Source organism: Pantherophis guttatus, chromosome 3, assembly GCF_059756535.1.
Source record: "Pantherophis guttatus breed Tessera chromosome 3, ASM5975653v1, whole genome shotgun sequence".
NCBI classification, from domain to species: Eukaryota; Metazoa; Chordata; class Lepidosauria; order Squamata; family Colubridae; genus Pantherophis; species Pantherophis guttatus.
The window spans coordinates 170,691,355-170,718,275 of record NC_142065.1 but is presented as its reverse complement, the minus strand read 5'-3'; the positions used below and the strand labels follow the sequence as shown (position 1 = coordinate 170,718,275).

The 26,921-nt window shown below is 37.5% G+C and overlaps 1 protein-coding gene across 3 annotated transcripts; it reads left to right on the top strand.

Moving 5' to 3' along the window:
- Positions 1–281: 281 nt before the first annotated feature.
- Positions 282–26,562, top strand: B4GALT6 (beta-1,4-galactosyltransferase 6). Of its 3 annotated transcripts, none has more exons than XM_034429658.3 (9): positions 282–1,202; positions 8,715–8,831; positions 9,061–9,174; positions 14,921–15,045; positions 16,948–17,064; positions 17,546–17,733; positions 20,337–20,459; positions 22,297–22,398; positions 23,435–26,562. In XM_034429658.3, exons 1-9 carry the CDS (start codon positions 1,088–1,090, stop codon positions 23,580–23,582), a joined length of 1,149 nt encoding a protein of 382 aa, XP_034285549.1. In that variant the 5' UTR covers positions 282–1,087; the 3' UTR covers positions 23,583–26,562. The 3 variants fall into 3 exon arrangements, with proteins under 3 accessions (XP_034285549.1, XP_034285550.1, XP_034285552.1); XM_034429661.2 differs by having other exon boundaries at positions 369–683; XM_034429659.3 differs by lacking the exon at positions 20,337–20,459.
- The last annotated feature ends 359 nt before the right edge of the window (positions 26,563–26,921 follow it).

Here is a 26,921-nt window from a genome sequence, read left to right as displayed (position 1 = left end):
GGAGAAGAAATAAATTAGGGCCTTTCTCAGCATCCTGTACAATATCTATTTTCCCCTCTGCTGACCACAGCAGATTGTTAGAAGATTGTATAGCAAGACTGAAGCTTCTCTCCTAGCAGGTTTCCTAGTGCAGGCAATTTTTGGCAGTAACGATTATTTAAGGCACCGGAATATCCCAACTTCCCCCCTTTCTTTTTTATGGAGGATACCACCAATAGTTGCCTCTTAGTCGTTGCATCCTCGGCTTGACTATAACCCCGGCGGACTTGGGCGGCTGGCGCGAGTGGGCAGCCGGGGCTTCAGGAAGCGGCGCGCGCTCCGGCTCGTTCCCCGCAGTTCTGCAGTCCCTCGCAGCCCCGCGCAGGGAATCCGGGGCGCGCACGCCCACGATCGTCGCAGTCCAGGCGCCTGCCCGGCCGCTCGTTCCTAAGCGAAGCGATGGAGGGCTAGGTGGGGGTTTCGGCGGGAAAGAGAGAGAGAGAGAGAGAGAGAGCAGGAACCGTCGCCGTCGCCGTCGCCGCTCGCCTCTCTCAGCCGACAGGAGAACCGGGGCGGCCAGGGCGGCGATGGGGACCGGGGAAGCGACGAGTTCGCCGCGGGTCGAGCGGACGCGGGAACCGAGGAGGAGGAGGAACCGCCACACCTGAAGGGGCAACGCCGGGCGCCGCTCTCCACTTTGGCCGGTGGGACTTTCGCGATCCCCGATTGACTGACGGGGTCCTTTTGGCTGCCGGGGGGCTCCGGGACCCACTGGGGTACGGTCTGCTCGTCCCTGTCACCTGCGTCACCAAGCGTCCCCCCTTTCGTCGAGAGCCCCCCCACCCCCACCCCCACCCGAGAGGCTCCGCTCCACTCAACACGCCCCCTCCCCAGGAGAGCCTCCCCACCCTGGGATGCCATGAGTCATCCCTGCTCCTGATGCTGTTGCTGCTGCCCCGCTGCCGCCGGCGGTCTGGAAGCTGCTTCCCCGGCGTCAGTCCGGACCCTATTCAGTGGGCAGAGCTTTGCCCGGGTAGCGTAGAGGGCCTCGGGGAGTGGTCCCTCCTGCCTTGGAAGAAGGAGGAGGAGGAGGAAGAGGAGGAAGAGGATGCCTCTCTTCAGGACGGCGCTGCGAGTCTCCAACCGCTCCATTCTGGTCTTCATCTTCATCTTCTCCTTTTCTTCCTCTTGCCTTTATTTCATCTATGTGGCTCCCGGCATGGGTAAGACCGGCTCTCTCTTGCCCTCTTCCAAGGTCGGTGGGTGGGATTAAAGGAGGCGCCACCCTAGAGCTGCCTGAACCCCCCACCCCACCCCACCCTCCCCACGGGAAACAGCGGAAGCTGATTCTTCCAGGTGGGCTGGGAGACCCGATCGTGGGACCACCTGCTCTGCTCCGGAGATCTTCCCGATCTCAGTAGGGTTGATAAACCTTATCTTGGAGGTGATGGGAGGTGGCATGAGCTTGGGGTAGTTTTTTTCCCCCCACATCTATCTATGCCCCGGTGCAGTTTTGGTCAGATGAATTTGTGTGTAAGATCCCACATGCCGTAATTTAATGTGAGAATGCCAAAATAGAAAATATTATCTCTTGCTGCTTCTAGAGACCTATCCGGTGGACAGAATATGGGAAGCTTTTGGGGTTTGCTTTTTTTTGAAAGACCTGGCTATTCTTATGTCCTACTTGGGGGGGGGGGGAGGAATGCACATTTTTCTAGAAATGATCGTATATTGCTTCAGAGGGATGAAACGCTGGCTTGAGTCAATATTCCAGATGTAAATTGTTGCTCCTGACAAAATCACACACACCTCCTTGGTGGTTGGTGGTGCTTGAATGTGTGAGATGACTGGAAGTTATTGGACTTTAGGTTTGTTGGACAATTGTAACTTAATGTCTCACCTTCAGAATCAATTATATCACATACATTTTCTATAATAATTCTTTGAACAGTTTCTTCTATCAAAATAGTATGTCTACCTCTTATTTGAGAATGGTTATGAACCATATGAAGAACGGTTGCAGGAACTGGGTATGTCTACTTTAATGAAAAGAAGGACAAGGGGAGACATGATAGCAGTGTTCCAATATCTCAGGGGCTGCCACAAAGAAGAGGGAGTCAAGCTATTCTCCAAAGCACCTGAGGGCAGAACAAGAAGCAATGGGTGGAAACTAATCAAGGAGAGAAGCAACCTAAAACTAAGGAGAAATTTCCTGACAGTTAGAACAATTAATCAGTGGAACAAGTTGGCTCCAGAAGTTGTGAATGCTCCAAGACTGGAAATTTTTAAGAAGATGTTGGATAACCATTTGTCTGAAGTGGTGTAGGATTTCCTGCCTAAGCAGGGGGTTGGACTAGAAGACCTCCAAGGTCCCTTCCAACTCTGTTATTCTATATTCTTATTTTAAATTTTTTGAAGGGGAAAGGTTAAAATATGCTTATTATTCTTTGGTAGGACTTATTTTTGTCTTTTGTGGGCTCTTGTTGATTGCTTGTTGAAAAACAGAAAAATGTTTTCTTTTTGATAACATTTTTCAATGCCATGCTGAATACAAAGCTTGCTTAGTGCTTACAATACACAGGTGCATCTTAACTGCTTTTGAAGAGATTTATTTCAAGAAAAAAAAATAGTATCATTTACATAGTGAGTTCCTTTCAGTGTTTGCTGCCTTTACAAGCAATTCATATAACATTTTATAGCACATATAATAGTACTTTACTCATGAATTTGATAACATTAATTTGGAAAACATCTGGCCCTTCCTCCCTCCCTCCCTCCTCCCTCTCCTCTTTCTTTCTTTTTCTTTCCTTCTTTCCTCGTTCTTCCTTCCTTCCTTCCTTCCTTCCTTCCTTCCTTCCTTCCTTCCTTCCTTCCTTCTTTTTGGTATTTCTAGGGAAAAGAAACCTTTCTCTAAAGGAGGTCCAAATACATGAGGCCATTACTATGAAGACCTTGTGCTCGATGAAATAGTTTTTATGTGCTACAAAGCAAGGTCAGAAATACTGTCCCCAGGCTTGAGGCAGATTAACTAATGATAAATGGCCCTTCAAATCAGATTTTAAAAGCCAAAACTAGCATACTAAATGGAGATACAGCAAATGCATCTAATCATTATCTCTTCAAAGAGTTTTATCTCTTTGGAATTCAACCCTCAACATATCTCTTTCGTGAGCTATTAAAATGATTTGAATTTTTGTTTTTTAACCACAACTGGAGTCCCTTACATGACAGAACAGCAAAATTTGCTTCATTCCTTCCAGTTGTTATATTTTCCATTTACCTTCAACAAAGCACTTGATCCACCTCCCACCATAGATGAAGTATTTAGTTCCATTACAAACTTAAGTCTGTATTCATCCATGACCCTGGCAGGTGGATATCTCCTGGAAAAATAAAGGGACAAATAATGATACCTGCATCACATCATCATACAATGTAAATATGCACTACAGGGGTGGGTTCTAAATTTTTTTATTACCGGTTCTGTGGGTGTGGCTTATTTTGTGGGCATGGTTTGATGGTCATGTGACAAACAATTCTTTAGGATTTAGCAGAGGTACTGGTCTACCAGGCCTTTAACTGCTTGCAGAGCCATACTGGTCTACCCATTTGTTTTTGGAGTGTTCCGGTCTACCTATTTGTTTTTGGAGCGCACTGGTCTACCACCACACTGCCTTTTACCGCTGATCAGCTGTAGGACGGCCCTTTGAAGCACTATGAGTTTAAACAGTTTTTTTGCCGCTCTGCCACCACCGAGAGCATTGGAAACCATTTTCAGGCAGCTTGGCCTCAATTGCCAATCTACCACCACTGAGCAGTTTACAAGGAGTGGATCAGTTCTAGCCGATCGGTTGGGAGGCTTCTTGGCTTCTCAATTTAAAGCTATGGTGTCTAGTTTTTTTTCTTTTTCTTTTCTCTGTCAAGTGAGCCCTGATTTTTCCCTTCTATCCAATCAGCTGGGATTCAGGAGGCAGCGAATAGATTGGGGGTGGGGCCAGGCAGAGGTGGTATTTACTGGTTCTCCAAACTACTCAAAATTTCCATTACTGGTTCACAAGAATTGGGAAGAACTGATAGCAACCCACCACTGATGCACTAACAATATCAATGAATGTGTATGGTCTTCATTTTGGTGTCATTGGATTAACTATGGACAGCCACTGCTCTCAGAATTACAAAGAAGATTTTCCTATGATATTGCCATCTGCAATATAATGGAGCTTCTGAGAAATAGATTGGGAATGAAACTTCATAAGGTAAAGGTAAACACTAGTAAACATTTGTGCTAGTTGTTCCCGACTCTAAGGGGTGGTGCTCATCTCCGTTTCAAAGCTGAAGAGCCAGCACTGTCCGAAGATGTCTCCGTGGTCATGTGGCCGGCATGACTAAATGCCAAAGGCACACAGAACGCTGTTACCTTCCCACCAAAGGTGGTCCCTATTTTTTTACTTGCATTTTTTACGTGCTTTCGAACTGCTAGGTTGGCAGATGCTGGGACAAGTAACGGGAGCTCAGCCCATTATGTGGCACTAGGGATTCAAACTACTGAACTGCTGACCTTTCGATCGACAAGCTCAGCATCTTAGCCACTGAGCCACCACGTCCCTTCATAGAAGTCCATAAATGAACTTCATAGAAGTCCAGAAATAAAAATCCTTTCTGAATTCCTGACTTCTGGTGGTGATGTCATTGTGCCAGGAACAAGAGAACAGTGCTCTGTTCTTGAAGTTCCAATATTTTCGATTAGGAAGCCGTCCCAGGCACTATTGACCTCGGAGGGGTCAATAGAAAAAAAAGGAAATCCTGAGGACCTCGGTGAGGATCAAAAATAATATGAGAACAATCATTAATGTCTTTGAATACTATGAGAAAAAATTGGACAAACAACTGGCCTTAATTTTCCTGGACACACAGAAGGCATTCGATAATTTAAATTGGAATTTTCTTATAATACAATTGGAGGTGATGGAATTTGGCGATAAATTCTTAAATATGATTAGGAAAATATACTCCTCTCAAACAGCAAAAATTATGATTAACGGAGATATGACAGAAAAATTTGAGATATCAAAGGGAGTGAGGCAAGGATGTCCTCTATCCCCATTATTATTTATAATATCCCTAGAAATCTTATTAAATGAAATTAGGAAAGACAACGAAATAAAGGGTCTGAGAATAAAAAAAGAGAAGTATAAATTACAAGCCTTTGGCGATGATGTGGTGTTTATCTTGTAACAACCAGAAATAACTGAGCCCAAACTGTTAGGGAAAATAGAGGAATATGGAAGAGTGGCGGGTCTCAAAATCAATAAACAGAAAACAAAAGCATTAACGAAGAACCTGACAAACGCACAGGAGAAAGAATTGGAGGATAAATTAGGAATACAAATAGTAAAGAAAGTAAAGTATTTGGGAATTTGGCTCACCAACAAAGCAACATCAATTAGAGAGGACAATTATACTAAATTAATAAAACAGATTAAAAAAGACCTGGAAACATGAAGCAAACTACATGTCAAGTTTCGAGGTCGTCTTAAATAAATTGCATTTCAAACAAAGTCTTTGAAGAAAAACTCCTATTTATTAAGCATGACATTCTAACCCGACACCAATCAAAGCCAACACTGACTTCCAGCCCCAAAACCCTCCCTTTCCGTTCCCCACTCCCCTGCGCTCATTGGCCATCTTCTAAGTCATTCTACCCCTAATCTACTCCAGCTCAAAGGAATTTCCCCCCTCCCTCCCACCCCATCTCCTAGGGTATATTATCTCCAGGGAAAATAAGTAGGTGAAAAGTCAAACATCCCTTTCCAGACACTTTCGCTTCTCCTTCTTATGTCAGCACTAGAGTAAATGCAGGTTGAAGTGCTGACACTACAATTGTCATTTTTAGGGAAAATTGCATCTATTAAAATGAATATACTACCCAGTAATTCCAATTTGTCCAGGAAAGGATTTTTTCAAAGACTTAGATAAAATGATAGCAAAGTATATTTCGCAGGGGAAGAAGGCCTGAATTAAAATAAAATGCTTGCAAGATACCCGGAAGAAAGGAGGATTAGGGTTAGGACTGGGAATTGTACTATAGTAGCATCTTTAAACTGGATAAGAGACTGGATAGACTTTAAAAATAAGAGAACACTATTTATAGAGGGATTCAATCTACAATGAGGCTGGCACGCATTTTTGTGGGAGGGAAAAGACAAACATTACGGATACTTCCAACAACACATTATTAGAGGATCACTAAATAGAACATGGCAGGAGATTAGAAGAACACATTATAAAAAAATTCCGAGATGGTTATGGATTATGGAGGCGCTGATCTACCCTAACGCTATGGACATGGAGAAAATGAGAAACTACAAAGAATTATTGAACAATAGAGGAGAATTACAATCAAGACAAGAATTGAAAGAACAGGGTATAGACATTGATTGGTGGCCATATTTGCAAATAGAATCAACGTAGAAAACAGATCGGGTAAAATTCGGATTTCAAAATGAACCAAATGAATTGGATAAAATTTTACAAGGAACGGATGAGAAAATGATAACCGAAATATAAAATTACTTATTAAAATATAAACTAGAGGAAGAAGTGGTTAAAGAAAACATGATAATTTGGGCAAAAAATTTTGGGCATAGTATCAAATTAGACAAATGGGAAAAATTATGGACCGTAAATTATAAAATGACAATGTCTATACCCTATAAGGAAAATCTGCTCAAAATGTTCTATCGATGGCACTTCCCACCAGCACGCCTAGCAAAAATGTTTCCAAACACTTCACCAATTTGCTGGAAGTGTAACGCACAAAAAGGAACATAGTACCATATATGGTGGTCATGTCGAAAAGCCAAACAATATTGGCAGGAAATAAGGAAAATGATAGAAGAAATTACAAATCAGAAGTTGGAAATGAAGCCGGAAACCTTTCTACTAGGAATAATTACAACACAGTATGAGAAAGAGATAAAATATTTAATTATCCACATCTTAACTGCAGCTTGCATACTCTTTGCCCAAAACTGGAAACATGAACACTTACCGACAGAAAACAAAATAATCACTAAAATTACAGAATGCGCAGAAATGGATAAACTTACAAAAGACTTACTAGAGAAAGATGACACAGAGTACTACTTAGCATGGCAAAAATGGTATAACTGGCTGGAGAAAAAGTTAGAAACACACTCATAGGGACGCTAAAAAATAAGGTCAATTTAGAGACAAAATTTTGAGTACCAATTAAGGAGAGTAATAATTTAAGGATGGAACGTATATTAATGTTTCACATGTAAATATGTAATTATACAGATATATAGATAAATATATATATAGATAAAATATATAGATAAATACAAGAAAAATAGTCTACCGATGTGACAATTTTAAGAGTATGTCGTAAGACTTGATTGATGTTTGTCATTTTTGTATGTTGAATTGTCGTATTTATGTTTGTATTTTTTTAACTAATAATTTTTTTTAAAAAAAAAATCCTTTCTGAATTCCTTACGTCCGCTAGTGATATCAGCTTTTGCTGAATTTGAAATATATCCAGCTACATCAGGAGTTTCAAACTCGCCGTGTTACGTTTCATGATGTTGTTCTCATTCATGGAGCTGGGGTGGGCGTGGCCTGCATGTGATGCATCTGGCCCACGGGCCGCCAGTTTGACACCCCTGAGCTACATCATATAAGGACATTCTCTGATATAAAGATTTCATATAATTACATTCTCTGAGGTAGAGATGTGGACTTTTTAAAACATATTTTAGCATTTTATTATGTTTTGCATATTTTATATAGTTAGATTAATAACATTAAATTATTTTCTGTTAAGATAAAAGGTAAAGGAGTAAAGGATTGCCAAGTATAGAGGGTGGTGCTCATCTTTGTTTCAAGATAATTGAGCCAGGGCTGTCCAAAGACATTTCATGTGGCCAGCATGATGTCATGGAGCACTGTTACTTTTTCACCGATCTGATAAGATAGGAACTCGATAAAAATTTATATAATGCACATTAATATTAAATAATTCCAACTAGTCGCAAACATGATTGAAGCATTAGTTAATTAATTAGTTAATTTAAGTTTCTTCACATGCATTCTACATGTGAAAGTTGATATGACCATCAAGTATGATTCTTACTTCCAAGTTTTAGATACAATATAACTTTAAAAGTTGACATATAATATGAAACCGGTATTTTTTATAATTACAACTACAGTTCGACTATTTTCTAGAAATAATTTAATGTGTGGGATCGTTTTAATACGTTGATGCACCCTGTGGGCTTTATATTTCCCAATGTTACAAAAGATACCATGGCATGGGATTTTGTAAAAGTGCATTTAGGAATGTGAGATTTTGTTGCATTTGAAGATTGATTATGTGATGGACGATCAGTGCTATTAGCACCAATCACTTATGAAATTGGAGACAAAAATAGAAGTTAAACCTATGACTAATTATTCTTTTTCTTCAAATAGATATGCTCAGCGTCTACTACAGCTTTCAAGGGAAAGGGTAGAAAGCTACTCAATAAATTTCATTTCATATTCCGATCCCACATGTTTATTTTTACCAATTTGAATGATCTATAATTCATTTATTTGAGCTGTCTATAATAATTATTCTAAAGTTATTCATTATTCATCCTGATTCAGGATATTATCTATCCAATTTTAAATTTTATGTTGAATTTAATTTTGTTTTTTTTCCTTTACAGCAAATACATATTTATTTATGGTACAAGCACGAGGTATAATGCTGAAAGAAAATGTGAAAACAATAGGACATATGATCAGACTGTACACTAATAAAAATGCTACAATAAATGGCACAGGTAGGAATATTATATAATACCTTGAATGGTTAGGTAATTATGAAAATTATTTTCAGTAACATTCTGGGCTAATTCTGAGTCAAAGCTTAACAAATTATTTAAGTTCAGCAGCATGTATATATAAAACTGGACATATACAAAATGATAAAATTGTATAAAATGGGTTGGGAAGACAACCTTATAAACATTACAGAAATAATTAATGGAGAATATTTTTATTTCTGTTAAGATTATCCTGAAGGCAACAGTACAAGTGATAGTATTGCTCAGACAGTGACGTATCTTCCAGAAAACTTCACTTATTCTCCTTCTCAATCTTGTCCAGAAAAATTGCCCTCCATGAGTAAGTTTATTTTCATCTTAAAAGAAAATTGTTAACTTAAACATGTCACAAATTGTTTTGAAACACTATTTTCAATAAAGATTTTAACAGGATTACAATTTTTCAAACATTCTAACTAATGAACAGTATAACTATAATTTCTCTAGGAAAAGAAAAATTCTTTTAAAAATAATTTGTAAACATTTTACGAAAATAAGTGTAGAATTTCAGAATTTAATTTGGTGCACTTTTTATTTCCATTTTAATGAAGCATTTCATTTAATTGGGGGTTCAATTAGGTTATGTTTACATTAAGATGTAAGATTTTCTGGAAACTGGGACAAACGCTTTGCAGAACATAAAAAAGGAAAATCCTGCAAGTCTGTTAATATAATACTAACATGTAACATTATGTACAGATTGAACTGTATCGGTCAGTTCGACATTTAGAAATATTGCTCCCCTGTGTTCCTCCCTCTCGTTTGATAGAGTTACCAAATCTAGACTACAAAAATCCAGAAGATCACTGGAAAAAAATCAAAGAGATACAGCAAATGTTAATTTTTCCTCTTCGTTTGGTGGTTGTTTCGATTTTTTCCCCAGCTGAGATCTGCTAGTCCTACCTTCTCATTTTCCTATAATAAAATTAAGTAGCTTTTGCTTTAAGTTTTAATTAACCATGGATCACTGTACTTTCAGTTTACTATGACTTATCTTAATTAGGGTAAATTAAAACAGCCCAGTTTCAGAAAGTAATCTTGTTTTAACTAATAAGAGTTATTGGATTTATTGGATCACAGATTTTTTTTAAGCTGCTCTGTTCAGATTCTAATAATACAGAATATTGTGGGTAGCATGCATAGTTTTAAAAGATTCAAGATTTCCGATTGTGGTTAAAGATCTTTAATTTAATCATTATAGTGACCATCTTGGCTTACCATAACATGAATGTGCTGGACAGGATTACCACAAAATAGAAGCAAAAGCTTCTAAAAAGCCTCCTTGTTATTCCATCCCAGTAGAGAAGAAGGTGGGGTACTGTGTTAGTTCAAGTGTCTATGGAGATTTTCAGTTATCCAGGTTATGGTTGTTCCAAAGGTGCTTTTTCAAGAGATAAAGCACTTTTGGGTGCTAGTTCAAGGTTTGTTATAGTTTATTTGCCTATGATAAACATGACATGTTTTTGTGCATGAATAAGATCAATGATTATTCCAAGATCTTCCATGAACTTTACATCTTCATACCTAAGTATTAAGAACCAATGTGATAGTGTACAGTGCCCAAAATAACATTTTTAAATTTAACTCTCTGATTATGAAATTGCCCCAAGGCCCCTTATTTGAAAGAGCAGGAACTGATGAATTGTCCTGTCCTTAGCCTTCCTTTATGCTGCTGGAAAGGTAATCTCTTCCCAAATATTCTTGCTCTAAGATGATGTATTCTACTTCTGCTGGAAGGAGAGTCTTTCGATCCATCTGATGCAACTCATTACACATGAAGTAAATTCTCCTTCTCCATTGTATGCTCTCCATGCCCCAGTTTTTGCTCTTTGCCTTTGATCTCCATTTTATACTGGTCTGTTGGCATGCCTGTCAGAAAGACTGGTCTTTGGGTTTCTGGTTTTGGGGGTTCCCTAGTGAAATAGTAAAATGCTGACCCTTTTCTGTTTGTTTACAAAAGGTTCAAGAGAGGAATTGTGAAATTCTAGCTATAGATAGTCTTTGGGTTACAACCATTCATTCAGCAACTGTTCAAAGCTATGAATTGCTAAATGAGGGAGACTTATGACTGGTCCTTGAAGTTGCAGTGCCCCTATGATTACACAATTGTAATTTGGGCACTCAGCAACAAGCTTACATTTATGATGGCTATAGTACCGCAGGTCACATGATCACTATTTGTGACTTTCCCTACTTCCACAAGCAAACTCAATGGAGAAACTGACTGGAGGTTGCAAATTACTTTCGCAAGTTGTTCCTGTTTCTGCTGCTTTTTCTCCTGTATCAAGCCCCCATCCCCGGTGGCAGGGGAATCTTCTATACTGTAGTGCCCGTTTGCATTTTTGTCCACCTGTAGCACTCATCTGTGAGTCTACCTACACTCCTATCTGCTCTTAGCACCCACCGGCCTGCTCAATCATAGCTCTTGCCTGCTGGCCTGTTTGTGAGCCACTTAAGAAGGAAAGGCTTGTTGTGACTGCAACTTGCGGCTTTCCCACATTGACTTTGCTTGTTGGAAGCTGACAGGAAGTAGAAAATTATGGTCAAATAATGTCCTTGTTTAATAATCCACAGTCCATGCTTCGTGTCAGCAATGGAAACTGCTGGAATTGCCATTGCTAAGTGGCATGATGTAATGGAATGTGTAAATGACCTTGGAAGCTGAAGGAAGAGATGCTGTCTAGGGAACAATCAGATCAAAGGGAGAGGAGCCCACAAATTGTAATGGGTAAAAAAAGAAACTGAAGAAGGATCTGCCCTAACTAATCAAGTGGTTAAAAAAAGCTGGCAGGACATTTGTACTTTCAGATTTGCAAGATTTTATTAATATAGATTAATAAGCATTCTTAGAAAATAAAAATGATGGATGGCTACAACTCAGTGCCTTATTTGGAAGTGTGTCCACCAAAAAAAAAAAAAAAGGCAGTGATAAGCTTGGATCGTAGATATGGCTCTGTAGGCTATATTGGGGGAGTCAAGAAACATTGCCTTATATTAAATTGCCTTTTAGAGTTATCTGTGCTATGTTCCCCATTTTGTGAGCATTTCTATGATATATCTTTCAAAATTTAAAATGTGATGCTGACCCCAAAAGGATCGCCCATACCCTTGAGTACTGATAGAAGAGAATGAATTAAATGAGTTTCAGGCCTATGAACTGCATTTCCCCTTTTCCTTGCCTTTAGGAGGTGAGAAAATACTGCTTCTATTTACAGCAAACCAGCTTTGTGTTGTTTCTGAATTGGGACAAAATAATGTGTTCATCTCAGAGTGTTTTATTTGGAAGAGGCAGTTCCAAGTCACCAATTTTGATACTTATTTGTTTGAATAAACTTTGATTTAACTAATCTTACATTTGTTTCAGTACAGCACCAAAGTATAGTTAGATGAAAACTCAAAACAATGCTACCAATATCTTTAGCGTTGTGCTGGAAGAGAAGAGGATAATAAAATAAAAAGTTTATATATATATATATATATATATATATATATATATATATATATATATATATATATATATATATATATATATATATATATATATACAGTCAGGTCCATAAATATTGGGACATCGACACAATTCTAACATCTTTGGCTCTATACACCACCACAATGGAGTTGGAATGAAACAAACACAATGTGCGTTAACTGCAGACTGTCAGCTTTAATTTGAGGGTATGTACATCCAACTCAGGTGAACGGTGTACGACTTACAGCAGTTTGCATATGTGCCTCCCACTTGTTAAGGGACCAAAAGTAATGGGACAGAATAATAATCATAAATCAAACTTTCCCTTCTTAATACTTGGTTGCAAATCCTTTGCAGTCAATCACAGCCTGAAGTCTGGAACACATAGACATCACCAGACGCTGGGTTTCATCCCTGGTGATGCTCTGCCAGGCCTCTACTGCAACTGTCTTCAGTTCCTGCTTGTTCTTGGGGCATTTTCCCTTCAGTTTTGTCTTCAGCAAGTGAAATGCATGCTCAATAGGATTCAGGTCAGGTGATTGACTTGGCCATTGCATAACATTCCACTTCTGTCCCTTCAAAAACTCTTTGGTTGCTTTTGCAGTATGCTTTGGGTCATTGTCCAGCTGCACTGTGAAGTGCCGTCCAATGAGTTCTGCAGCATTTGGCTGAATGTGAGCAGATAATATTGCCCGAAACACTTCAGAATTCATCCTGCTGCTTTTGTCAGCAGTCACATCATCAATAAATACAAGAGAACCAGTTCCATTGGCAGCCATACATGCCCATGCCGTGACACTACCACCACCATGCTTCACTGATGAGATGGTATGCTTAGAATCATGAGCAGTTCCTTTCCTTCTCCATACTCTTCTCTTCCCATCACTCTGGTACAAGTTGATCTTGGTCTCATCTGTCCATAGGATCTTGTTCCAGAACTGTGAAGGCTTTGTTAGATGTTGTTTGGCAAACTTTAATCTGGCCTTCCTGTTTTTGAGGCTCACCAATGGTTTACATCTTGTGGTGAACCCTCTGTATTCACTCTGGTGAAGTCTTCTCTTGACTATTGAGTTTGACACACGTACACCTACATCCTGGAGAGTGTTCTTGATCTGGCCAACTGTTGTGAAGGGTGTTTTCTTCACCAGGGAAAGAATTCTTCGGTCATCCACCACACTTGTTTTCCATGGTCTCCCGGGTCTTTTGGTGTTGCTGAGCTCACCGGTGCATTCCTTCTTTTTGAGAATGTTTCAAACAGTTGTTTTGGCCACGCCTAATGTTCTTGCTATCTCTCTGATGGGTTTGTTTTGTTTCTTCAGCCTAATGATGGCTTGCTTCACTGATAGTGACAGCTCTTTGGATCTCATCTTGAGAGTTGACAGCAACAGATTCCAAATGCAAATAGCACACTTGAAATGAACTCTGGGCCTTTTATCTGCACATTGTAATTGGGGTAATGAGGGAATATCACACACCTGGCCATGGAACAGCTGAGAAGCCAATTGTCCCATTACTTTTGGTCCCTTAACAAGTGGGAGGCACATATACAAACTGCTGTAAGTCCTACACCGTTCACCTGAGTTGGATGTACAAACCCTCAAATTAAAGCTGACAGTCTGCAGTTAACACACATTGTGTTTGTTTCATTCCAACTCCATTGTGGTGGTGTATAGAGCCAAAGATGTTAGAATTGTGTCGATGTCCCAATATTTATGGGCCTGACTGTGTATATGTGTGTGTGTGTGTATATATATATATATATATATATATATATATATATATATATATATATATATATATATATATATATTCCTATATGATGGAGCTGGTTTTGGTCCTTGGTACATAATAAAATGTGCTACTTTTAACTGTAAACAATAGCAAGATTAGTGTGTCTTTGCCTAAATAGGATCCAAGCCTGAAAGATAAATATCTCTTTATTTATGCATAAACAAGGAGAGGCCCAAGGTGGCATAAGGTGTGAGGTCCCTTAGAAAGGTTGGGAATCATTTTATATACAGTTCAAACATATTGGGTTTAGAATGTGCTTTTTCATTGACAAGCATCATTTGACTCATTTGTGATTTAGCAAGCATGCTTAGTAGCTTGGTAAATACTATGTGACATTTTATACTGGCTTCATCCCATAATATTCTTAGCATGATCTTGCTCATGCCCAATTGCATGTTCAGTAGGTGTGGTTCTTAAATTATAATTAGTTTTCAAGTAACTAAAATTCAGATCTTTGGGCAGTTCTTGTCTCTGGCCAGTTTGAACAAGTCCTTATCAGAATTTTGCACTCCTGCTTCTTTACTTCAAAGAACTAGAAACATTAATCAAAGGCACTCCTGGCTACTGAAAACATTACTCAAAAGGCTTCCTCACTCGCTCCCATCCACCTCAGTTTCAAGCAGAAATTCTCCTTTTCTTAACTATATTGTGTGATAGCATTTAAAAAATCTGTATTAGATATCAGTGTATTACTGGCTGTTATATGTAATATTATGTCATTTACACATCTTAGCTTTAAATGGGAAGGGGGAATCTTTATCAAAATTTACTTCTTATCATCGTTTAGGAGGCTTTATTGAAGCAAATATGAGTGAAATTAGTTTGGAAGAAATTCAACAAATGTTTTCTAAAGATTTAGACATTGAACAAGGTGGTCACTGGAAGCCAAAAGACTGTAAACCACGTTGGAAGGTAAAGTACAATTAAATTTTTAGTCATCTAGAGTCCATGATTTTCTTAAAGTTTGAATCTGGTTGTTTTTGCAATATCAGAACATAGCTTCATATATACCTGACATGCTAAAGTATAATTTATCTTTATTTTTCATCCAAACAAGAAGCTCATAATAAATTGCAGTTCAAAAAGCATGCTACAATAAAGACAGAATAACACCTTGTTATCTTTTACCCACCTGCCAATCTCTATAAAAATCTTGGTATTCAATTTAGATATAGTCCAAATCCTTATTGCCATGGATAGGCTTCAGATCATAACAAAATGTGATGATAACCAGATTTAGATATTTGCACATTTGTTATGTAAGACAGGATGGAAGGCAGGAGTGATTTTTTTTTCCACATGAAAATCACTATTTAGAGATGAATTCTTCCTCCTTGGTGATGTGGTGGAGAAAAAGGAATTCAACTTCCTTTGCCAGTTTATCCTCTTTGATGCAAACCTGAAATCTTTACACTTATATTTCATAAATGAATGGGACCATTTAATCAACAATAAATGTATTTGTCCACGTTCAGTCTAATTCGGCTTTTTGAAAACCCCCAATAAATAACTGTTCCTCCATTTGTTTACTAAAATTAACATAGATGACAGTCTTTGGAAGATAAATGCCTGAGCTGGTACTATTGAAAAGGCTGTTCTCTATATTCTCTGTGATTTAATCTGGCAAATGATTGAATAGGACAGTGGTTCGCAACCTGTGCTCTGCAGACTCCTGGGAAGCCAGGGTGTCATCTCAGTGGGTCCATGAAGGCTGGAAGAAATATTACGATTTAAATCTTGAATTAAGCCTTGGGGTCTGTGGCCACAAAGGAATCTGGTTGTCCTTATCACATTTTGTTATGGTCTGAAACCTATCCATGGTTGTATGGATTTGGACCAGAGGTGGGTTTCAGCAGGTTCTGACCAGTTTTGGAGAACCGGTAGTGGAAATTTTGAGTAGTTTGGACAACAAGTAGTAAAAATTCTGATTGGCTCCGCCCCCGTCTATTCTCTGCCTCCAAGTTCAGCTGATTGGGAGGAAATGGGGCTTTTGCAGTGTCCTTACCCTGCAATGCCCACTAAGTCACGCCCACCAAATCATGCACACCCACCATGCCACACCCACAGAACCGGTAGTAAAAAAATTTGAAACCCCCACTGATTTGGACTATACCTAAATTGAATACCAAGATTCTTATAGAGACAGGCAGGTGGGTAAAAGATAACTAAGTTATTCTGTCTTTATTCTAGCATGCTTTTCGAACTGCAATTTATTATGAGCTTTTTGTTTGGATGAAAAATAAAGATAAATTGTACCTCAGCATGTCAAGTATATAGTATATGAAGCTATGTTCTCGTATTGCAAAAACAACCAGAGAACCCCTGGAATAGGATATCACTTTATCTCAGATATACCAGAACCACATATTAAAATCAAACATTACCAAAGGTATGATGTTTTCAGATTGTTTATTTTATTTTTAGTTTATTTATCAAATTTAGGTACCACCCATCTCACTCTTGAGTTACTAAAGTATTAACCTAAAGCATTATTCAGAAGGAAGCTGGATATGTCAATATAAAGACAAAAAATGTAATTCGTACATTGTTTATTAAATCATAAAAAACTTAGCAGTAATAGATTAAAGCAGATTTTTCTTAAGAGATGATTGAAATTTGAGATTAATTTTCTTTAGACAGTGCACACATTTAGACTAATTTGTAGAAAAGTGACTAAAATTAATTTTCTTTGATTGTGCTTCTTGCATAACCATAATCATGCACACCAGCAAATAGCTTTCCTAAGATTTATGTTTAACTTCTGCAATTCAATCTGCTAGCATAATAGCTTTCAGATGGTTTTCTATTTTAAAGGTTGCAATACTCATCCCTTTTCGCAATCGTCATGAACACCTTCCTATATTTTTTCGACATTTAATACCAGTGTTGAAGAAGCAGAGGCTAGAATTTGCTTTCTATGTTGTTGAACAGGTAAGTTTGTTTGATTATTTGTATCAGAATAAATTTTGATATTATTTTATTGCAAATATTTGAATACATTTAACAATAAACAGTGTGTGTCTGCCAATGAATGTTTAGCAATACTTCTGCTGTGTCTGGTCATATTTCCTTAACACAGAACTTCCATAACTTGAATTCCAGATCAGCAACAGAAAATCGTTGAATATTATAATATATATCGACTTAATTAGAATCTTCCATATTTTCTCTAGTGTGACTCCAGTATTTTAAAAATATTGTTTCTATTGTTCTCCTGTTAGTGGATTACGGTTAGGGTTACCTATAATATACTTAACTTAAAATGGGCACATTAAAATTAACAGCAAAGCTATCATAGCCCAGAGTCATTGATTTCAGTGGTTATATAGCATTATGCAATTGTATTCCAGTAGTGCATATCCTAATTAACTTTCTTTAACAGTTTATTTTTTCTATTTTTCTCTCTGTTAAGGTAGGAACACAGCCTTTTAACCGAGCAATGCTGTTTAATATTGGCTTCAAAGAAGCTATGAAGGACGGTGATTGGGACTGTGTAATCTTCCATGATGTGGATCATTTACCAGAAAATGATAGAAATTATTATGGATGTGGTGAAATGCCACGTCACTTTGCTGCAAAATTGGATAAATATATGTACATGTACGTAATATGTAGAACAGTATTTCTGATCTCCTATAATTGTGCAGTTAGTCAAAATAAGCAGTACAGGTAGACCTCGACGTACGACCAAAATTGAGCCCAAAATTTGTGTTGCTAAGTAGGACCGTTGTTAAGTGAGTTTTGCCTCATTTTATGACCTTTCTTGCCACAACTGTTAAGCAAATCACTGCACCTGTTAAGTTAGTAACATGACTGTTAAGTGAATCTGGCTTCCTCATTGATTTTGCTTGTCAGAAAGTCCCAAAAGATGATCATATGACCTTGGGACAGTGCAACTGTCATAAATATGAGTTAGTTCCAAGCATCTGAATTTTGATCATGTGACCCTGGGGATGCTGCAATCAATGTAAGTGTGAAAAAAGGTCATAAGTCACCTTTTTCAGTGCTGTTGTAACTTTAAATGGTCATTAAACGAACTGTTGTAAGTCGAGGACTATCAGTATTGGAAAATATTTTACATTGATCCTCACATTCCCTGAATACATTTATTGCTATTACCAAATATTCCATGGACAAGTTCATGAAGATGAAATGCCAAGTTTTAAAAATGCAGCTATTCTATGATATATAAGCTTATAATATTACCATGAACTTTAAGAATGTTAAATAAAAATGTATCAGTACACATGATATATTTGAAAACCAGAATTTATGTCTCTTCTATATATCTCTTCTCCTCGTTGATTAAAGTTCAGTTTGACTGTGAATTTAAACAGTGAAAGCCAGGAACAGAATGAGGAAGAATTTAATTTAAGTTCTCCTAGTACCCAAGACTTTCAAAATGTGCTCAACTTTTAAAGGTTTCCTCTACAGCCGTGATGGCGAACTTATGGCATGCGTGCTGGAAGTGGCATGCAGAACCATCTCTCTGGGCATGTGAGGCATCGCCCATTGCTCTTCCAGTTTCCGATGCGCCAGCCAACGTCTTCACGTGTGTGGGAGCGCCAGAAACCGGAAGAGCAGCTGCACGGTGCACATGCGTGCATCACAGTAGTGGGTTTCAAATCCAGTCGCTACCAGTTCGCTTGTGGGTATGTGCGCAATACTTCTGCGCATGCGCAGAAGCATCCGGGTGGGTGGATGGAGCCTTGTGCCACCGCCGCTACCAGTTCGCCTGATCTCGGGTGAACCAGTAGCACCCACCACTGGTGCGCCGGGAAGATGATCTTCAAGTTTCTGGCACGCACATTCGCGCTGGCCAGCTGGTCTTCATGCACATGTGGGTTCCAGAAACCGGAAGACCAGGTGGCCTGTGTGCACGCGCCCACTGAAAACCCGAAGATCATCTTCCAGGTGCGTGCATGCACACCAGGCGGCTGTTCTTCTGGTTCCTGATGTGCGTGTGTGCCCCCGTTTTGGCACTTTGTGCCAAAAAAGTTAACCAATACTGCTCTAGAGCAAAGTGGAGAGTATGCAAAGAGCTGCAGCCTGCACGAAGTCTCATTTAGGGCCCTGGATTTTTCACAAGAGTTTTAACATGCATAATTTTACTGTGTATTTCTACTGAAAACATTTACTATTGGTAAAATATTACTTATTTCTATTCTCCATGGCTCTCCAAGCAGCTTCTTTGATGAATCTTACGGTAGTGATAGTAATTTACAGGCATATATGACTATACAGGTCTGAAATAGGCTGGAATTTAATTCGTTGAGAAACATAAATCTTTTTTTAAAAAAATAGTGTAAGATTTTTATCTTGTGTTTTGTTCAGGAGTTCAAAATAGCACATACAGACTTCCACTCTTTCTATCCCCTCAACAGTAACAACCTTGGGGTAAGAAAATTACTCCAAGAGCTTTCATCGCTGAAGAGGTTTGGAGTGGGTTTCCCCACTCTCATCCTAATATCCCATTGCTAAATGCTGCTCCTACAAATATCCTGTGTTTTTGCTTGATTCCACTTTTCTCCCACCTCAGAATTTGTCCCATGTATTGTGTTTTTCGGCCATTTTGACATGGTTTTGTTTTGTTTTTGCTTCTCATTTTACTCCTAGCCTTTCTGATTCAATTAAGTGGACATTCAGTCTGTGGCTGTCCTGAATATCTGTTTTTCTTACTTTTTTCCATGTCTCCCCCTTTATATTACACTTTAAAAAAAATTCTCCCCCTTTTTTAGAATTTACAAAAAAAAGTTCTGTTTTTTAGGAAAAGGACAGTCTGAAACTATTACAAAGTATGTTAAAGATACTTTTTCATTCCCCACCAATGTCATTTTATTTTTACTTCTACCATTTGAAAAGTAGAGTATTAATGCACTATTCAGTTGTTTTGCCGTTACGGCTATACCTTATCTTTCATAATGCATCATCTATGATTTGATCCATTTACAAAATTCTAAATCCATTTAAATATATTTATTTATTTAAATTACTTATATTTAAGATGTGAAAACTCTTGCCATAGAAAAGAATTATAAAAATGTACTTAAGCCAAACTTGGTGGTACATTGTTGCCTCTCTCCTGTCTCTCAAAACCCAGCATGAATATTTCCATGAGGGCAGAAGGAACTAAACTTGACTCAAAGAACACTTCCCTTTTATCTTTACAAGCCCTAAACATAAATACTTCCTCTCATTTTCAGACTTCCATACAATGAATTTTTTGGTGGTGTAAGTGGGCTAACAGTAGAACAATTCAAAAAAATCAATGGATTTCCAAATGCTTTCTGGGGATGGGGAGGAGAAGATGATGACCTTTGGAACAGGTATTTCTATTATATTGTATTAACTGTATTAATACAATACAACTGTATATTGTATTAGGTCATTGGCCAGAATTCATAGCAGATGGAACACATGAGGTTTCAAAGTAGATGTAGGCTAAACGGAAGAGAAATACCCAAGTTCTTTTTTGCTGAAATGTAGAGATTTATTGGATCCAGTCATAAAAGTAATTGGCTACTCAGATTTGAACAGCTTTAAGTAACAGCACATAAGTAAAACAATTCCTTGCTAGCATAAGCGTATAGATGTAACTAAAGGGGTGGGTGGGTTCAACCTTGACAATTTTAAGACTTGTGGACTTCAACTCCCAGAATTCCCCAGCCATACTGTCTCAAAGTTGCCAAGGTTGGCTACCCCGGTCTAATGAAACCCATGGAAAATGTATGTATGTATTTTCCTAGTTTTCATAGTGATTGGCTAATGCCTGCTTCTTTTTAGATGCTGTGTTTTTGCTTATAGATGTTGCTTTCTATCAGTGAAAAGCAGTCACACTTATGCAAGATAGATATGCCAGTCTGGGAATTCTGTGATTAGATGAGCAAGTGGAACTCTGTCCCTCAACTACTGGGATATACAATATACGTAATAACAGACACCAATAGGTTAAAACCCAAAGGCAACAACTTTACAGAGCTCTGTACAGCAGTGTGTGCTGGATCTTGTCACTTTTTCAATTTTATCATTCTGACATCATGCACATCCCTATTAGACATGGGTGTGAGTGATGTTATAATACATAAAGTATGGGCCTTGCAATACAACACTATTTTTGTCAGTCTGACTCTCCTTATCCTTCCTTCAGAAATCATTTGTTGTTGATCCATATTTTAGGAAACTGATTTGTTTTCTGATTTGTTAATAGCCAATTCGTCCAAAACAATCAGTACTAAAGTAAATTCCTTAATGGGTCGTTATCCCCTATTGTTACTTTACAAAATCTTCAAGACCTGCAAATCTACAGCCGCTGTTTAAGGCTGGGGTCTTATTAGTAAAAGTCCATAGTCTAAAGTTGTTTCTTGCCTGAGTTGGTATCACTCACCCGGCTTCAAAGCACATCGTTCTTTCTTTCTTCTTTCCTCCTGCACAATTCTTTCCTGATTTGTCCCAGCTTCGTGGCAGCTGCCATGGGTGCCTCCCCCCGCCACTGACTCAGAGGGTTCGCTCCAGCCTCCGAGGAAGTTGCCTGTTCCTCTCGGCCGTCCAAGGCGCGCCTCTCCTTCCCCTGTCCCTACAAGACAGGTTCGGTCCAAAGACCTATCGGTGGCGGCTCGTCAGTCAGGGTTTTTGTGGGGCTCATCAGAGCCTGCTATTTCCCTGACTGCATCACTGAGACATCCCCTCCCTTCCTAAGACCCAGCCTTCTTTTTGGAGAAATACGGTAGTTTTACTTGGATTAATATGCCTGTGAAGAAGAGTGTGAACTCTCACACATTAAACAATGTCACATCTACAATGGAGCAGTCAGCATCATTCTGAGATGCTACTTAACTGTTTCTGTTTAGAAATGGTTTGGAAGATTTTATTCTGGATTTTTTCTCTCTGCAATCCCTCAGTGGTTCTGTCTCATTTTTAGATTCAAACTTCCTTTTGCTTCTCCTCAAACACTAAATCTGATTCAGTTCTGTTCTGGGTTTATTGTTTTGGTATCATTTGTTTGGTATAATTTCCTCTTCTTTTAATAACTAAAAAGCCTTTCTGGTCCTCTATAAAATCAACAATAGCAATGTCACAGTCCCACAAAACCTAACACACATAAAATTGCCTCTGATGTCTATTATTGAGTATATATATTACACATGTGGATTATTTCAATTACAGAGTCCACTCTGTAGGATTTAATGTGACAAGACCAGAAGGAGAACTTGGGAAGTATAAGTCAATTCCTCATCACCACAGAGGAGAAGTTCAATTTTTAGGGCGGTAAGAATAAAAATATTAAAATAAGTTTTTATTTTTGCTGTAATATTGTGCTTCTGATAGTTAAACATAGTAATTTATTTGTATGCAACATTTTAGCATTCAGAATATTTCTTTAAAATTCTGTGGAATATTTATTATTGTTCCTAGTTTATAAATGATGAATTCTCTCTATCTTGAATATTGTATTTAGTGTGATAGAATAACCTTATGATTCAGGAAAGTTTGGAATAAATAGTTTTAAAGAAATTAGGTAATACATGCAGTATATAGGTTCTGCAGAAGGGTAAAGGAGAGGTAAATTATGAAATATGTGACATGATGTTCTGACATAAATTCTTGCTATTTATCTATTTGTGTCATTATGTTACATGAAAGAGCCGAGGTGGCACAGTGGTTAAAGTACAGCACTGCAGGCTACTGCAGCTAGCAGTTCGGCAGTTCAAATCTCACGGGCTCAAGGTTGACTCAGCCTTCCATCCTTCTGAGGTCGGTAAAATGAGGACCCAGGTTGTTGGGGGCAATATGCTGACTTTGTAAACTGCTTAGAAAGGGCTGTAAAAGCACTATGAAGCGGTATATAAGTCTAAATGCTATTGCTATTGATATATATGGGACAGCACATTTAATACCATCTCAATAAATTTTCAGCTTGCTGCAGATAACAACAATAACAATTTATTAAACTTGTACGCAGCCTTTCCTAACATGATACCTTTCAACTCTGCTTGTTGAAAGCAATGTTTTTGCTGAATACTTTGCAAAAAATCCAGTGTTTTTTGTAGAATGTTTGTTGAACTTTTCCTTATGTTCAGTTTGAGTTCAAAACTATTTATTTGTAAAATTTATTGGCTGTCCCTCTTAGTAACTCTGGGTGGCTTACAATATTAAAAAAGATAAAAGTATATAAAACCTATAGATGATTTAAATAAGATACTATAAAGAACCGCTTTCATTCTGAAGCTGAAAATATTTTGTCCTGTATAATGAGAATGACTTTCTACATTTTTACCATTGCTCTGAATGTTTTTTTCCACAGATACAAACTATTAAGATATTCCCGAGAGCGTCAGTTTATTGATGGTTTAAATAATCTAGTATATATGCCATCTATATTTGCCAATAAACTGTATACTAATATCACTGTAAACCTGGTACCAGAACTAGCTCCTGTTCAAGATTATTGATGGCATAGCAGAATAAACTACTGGATCTACATTTTGTAACACTGGGAAAATACTAAATCAGGTATTTCAATGACTGCACAATCATGTGTCAATTAGTGAATGCTTCACATTAAGAAACCAATAAGTACTCAAGCCTTGTTAGCTTTTCTGTAGATAATAAATACAGCATGCTTAGAAATCAGGAAAATTCCTTTCTCTAAGAAAGTGTGCATTCAATGAATTATTATTTTTTTAATGTTTTCCATATCATGTAAATATCTGTTAAAATATTAGGCTTTTGACTATGGCAGCATTCTGCATGTTTTGGAAGTATTTGTGTTTAATATTTCTAGAATTTAGGCATGAAATGTAAGCAATTAAATCTAGACAAAAATTTCGAATGATTTATAGCTGATTTATAAATATGGCTATCCTGTTATAATAAACTTTTCTGCTTATTTTGAGCTACAAGCCTTCTGTGTAACACTTATACCTGTGATTTTGCCATCAAACCTATGATAAATAAACCTTTAATCTTTATTCTATCTATTAACCAGGGAGGTTCCCTGAATATGCTTGAAAGAATATTATTTATGCGTATTCCATGCATGGAAACCCATCTATAATGTTGCATTTCATTATGGCTCTTAATGTGTCAGTAGTGTTAATGTCAGATTTATATTTTGGTCTATTTTCATATTGCTCTTTTGTGGATTTTTGTAATAATCAACTTCATTCCATCCAAAATCAAAAGACCAATGAATTAGAAGACAAATGAATGTTAATGGAAGGAAGTGATGGGGTAAAGTGTTTATATGAGTAACAAGTGGAATGTTCAGAGTAATTGATGTTGGTTAATCTTTTTCTCATTGAAAGTCATTGGCACTGGAGTCAACCTGAGGAGAAATGTGTTAAAATTTATTTTAAACCAATTGCCTTTAATGTTAAAAGTTTTCCATTCCTTTGTAAACAGTGCATTTTATGCAACAAGCTAAGATTCTTCTGTTTATGACTTAAAGTTGGGATGAACCTGGTTGCTATTTTACAAAGTTATTTTGTTCTTGTTTTTTGTGCCCAGTACACAAAACTTAGGTATGTCTCATTCTAGTTTTTATTGGACTGGATGATGATTGACATATAGCATCCTTTTTTGAGTACTCTTCTTTGAATACTTGAGCTATTATCTTTACAGAGTGAATCACTCTGTTCTAATACAGGCATTTCAATGTTGAATGTAATTATGAACCAAGATTAAACATTTGGGAATCGAAGAATTACTTCTTTTTCCTTTCAGAATGGAAAAATTCATTGTTCAACATCTAAAAAAGAGTAAAATGGACTCAGATGTAATTTACATTATGGATTAGTTCTGTAGGTGTCTTGCAGTTGTTTGGGATAAAAATTACTTTGTTTTTTTCCTTACAACATCAGCATAAGAACTGATTGTAGGCTGCTCATTAAATATAAAAAGTGATGTCTATCGTTCCAAATAATTTGTAATTTGAAGATATTAAAATGGAACAAAGTGACTGATAAATACATAATTTTGACAAAATTATATGAATCAAGCATGCCAAAAAACCCCTTAATCTTTAAATCTAGACACTATATTCTGTACATTTTTTCTCAATTCCCAGCTAGTGGATTTTTGCAAAGCTAAACATGGTATTTATAACATCCTGTCCTAATTCAGTTCTGTATGACATGGTTTGAATGGAATGGCTTGTCTTAAATATTTCCAACTTGATACATAAGTTCATAAAAACTGTGTATGGAAAATGCATGTTTGCATACACTTTAAAATTATATTTTTAACCTTGCAGGAAAGAAAAACGATATCTTTTTGCTCAATTATACCATTCTGTAATAGATCTTTGTATGCCATGATAGTTTAAATTAATTTGTACTTGGACTTGGAAGTCATTTACTTTCTTTGTGACCTTTAGTGTAGAACCATTGATAGCCTGGTTTTGTTCTCTGGTTTAAGCAGGGTGCCCTGTTCTGTAGAACAGATTTATCGTGAGTAAGACAAATACATTTCAGTTGAAACTCTAAAAATCATGTAAATAATGAAGGCCTAGTAAGTGGTTGCATACTGCTGATCTAGCTTAAGCACAGTCCTCAGCAAGTCCTGATTAATACTTAGGTGGGAAAGCTCCAATCAGAACAGAAGGCAATAGCAAATCACTTCTTTATAGATAGTCCTCACTTACTGATTGCAATTGGGATAGGCAACACTATTGCTAAACTGTGTTATCATGAAGTGAAAAATCACATGATTGAGCCTGACAGTCTGTCAATTCTAGCTATGGTCATTACAGTATGTAAAGCACATACACTCATTAAGCACGATGTCACATGATATGACTGTGACTTCTTGCTGGCTTCTCCATTGTTTGTTGGAAGCTGACAAAGAAGGTTGCAAATGCTGAACATATGACTCTGGGACACTGTCACCATCGTACATGCATGTCAGTTGCCAAGCAGAAATTACAATCAGGTGACTTTGCAGAGTTCTAACAGTTGCAATTTAGAGGATTGGTCTTAAGTTTCATTATTTAACACCGTCGTAACTTTGAAAGGTCACTGAACAATTGGTGGTGCTATGAAAGGTACATGAGTTTGTTGATGAAATCATTAGTTGCTGAAATTCAGCTTGGAGAATTTGCTTGTACAAAAACTTTAATTATTTTGGATTTTTCTTTAGTTTTCCTGACACTATATTTTAGGCTGAAATGAGCTTTTGTCTCATTGTCTATAGTGTTATTTTTTGTCTTGGATTTTAGGTCTGGTTCTTCAAATGAGTGAAACATTGTTTGATATTTATATGTACAATAAATGAGAAAAATGGTACTCATACGTATAAGGCGAAGTGTACTTAATCTGATCTTATTTTTTCAGGTGAAAGAAGCACATTAAATGTATTAACATGTTCTCAATACCGTACAGAATTATGCTATCACTTATTATGTTGCTCATTAAAATATTTATACTTTTTAAATCCATTGTATTTTTTAAAATACAGTGTGCTACAGATGATAGTTTTGTTTACCTCTAATCTTTGGGGCTCTTGGGGTAGGAATCTTGAGAAAATGTGATGGATGCTGTGGCAGAATGGCTGCCATAGAGATTAAAGTTAACAAAAGGAATCCTAGTTCAAATAGAAATGACTTTCAGATGCACTTTTTTTGCCATTTTCTGTTTCAATTCCATAGCCTTTTGAACCTCCCATACTTTGTGCAATCCTTTGCATAATATCATATTAGTGCCTTTCTATTTGTGGTTTTTCCATCTGGTCCCTCTCTCTTGTTACGTTTTGTCTCCCACATCTTCCTTTTACCAAGCAAACAATAATGTCTC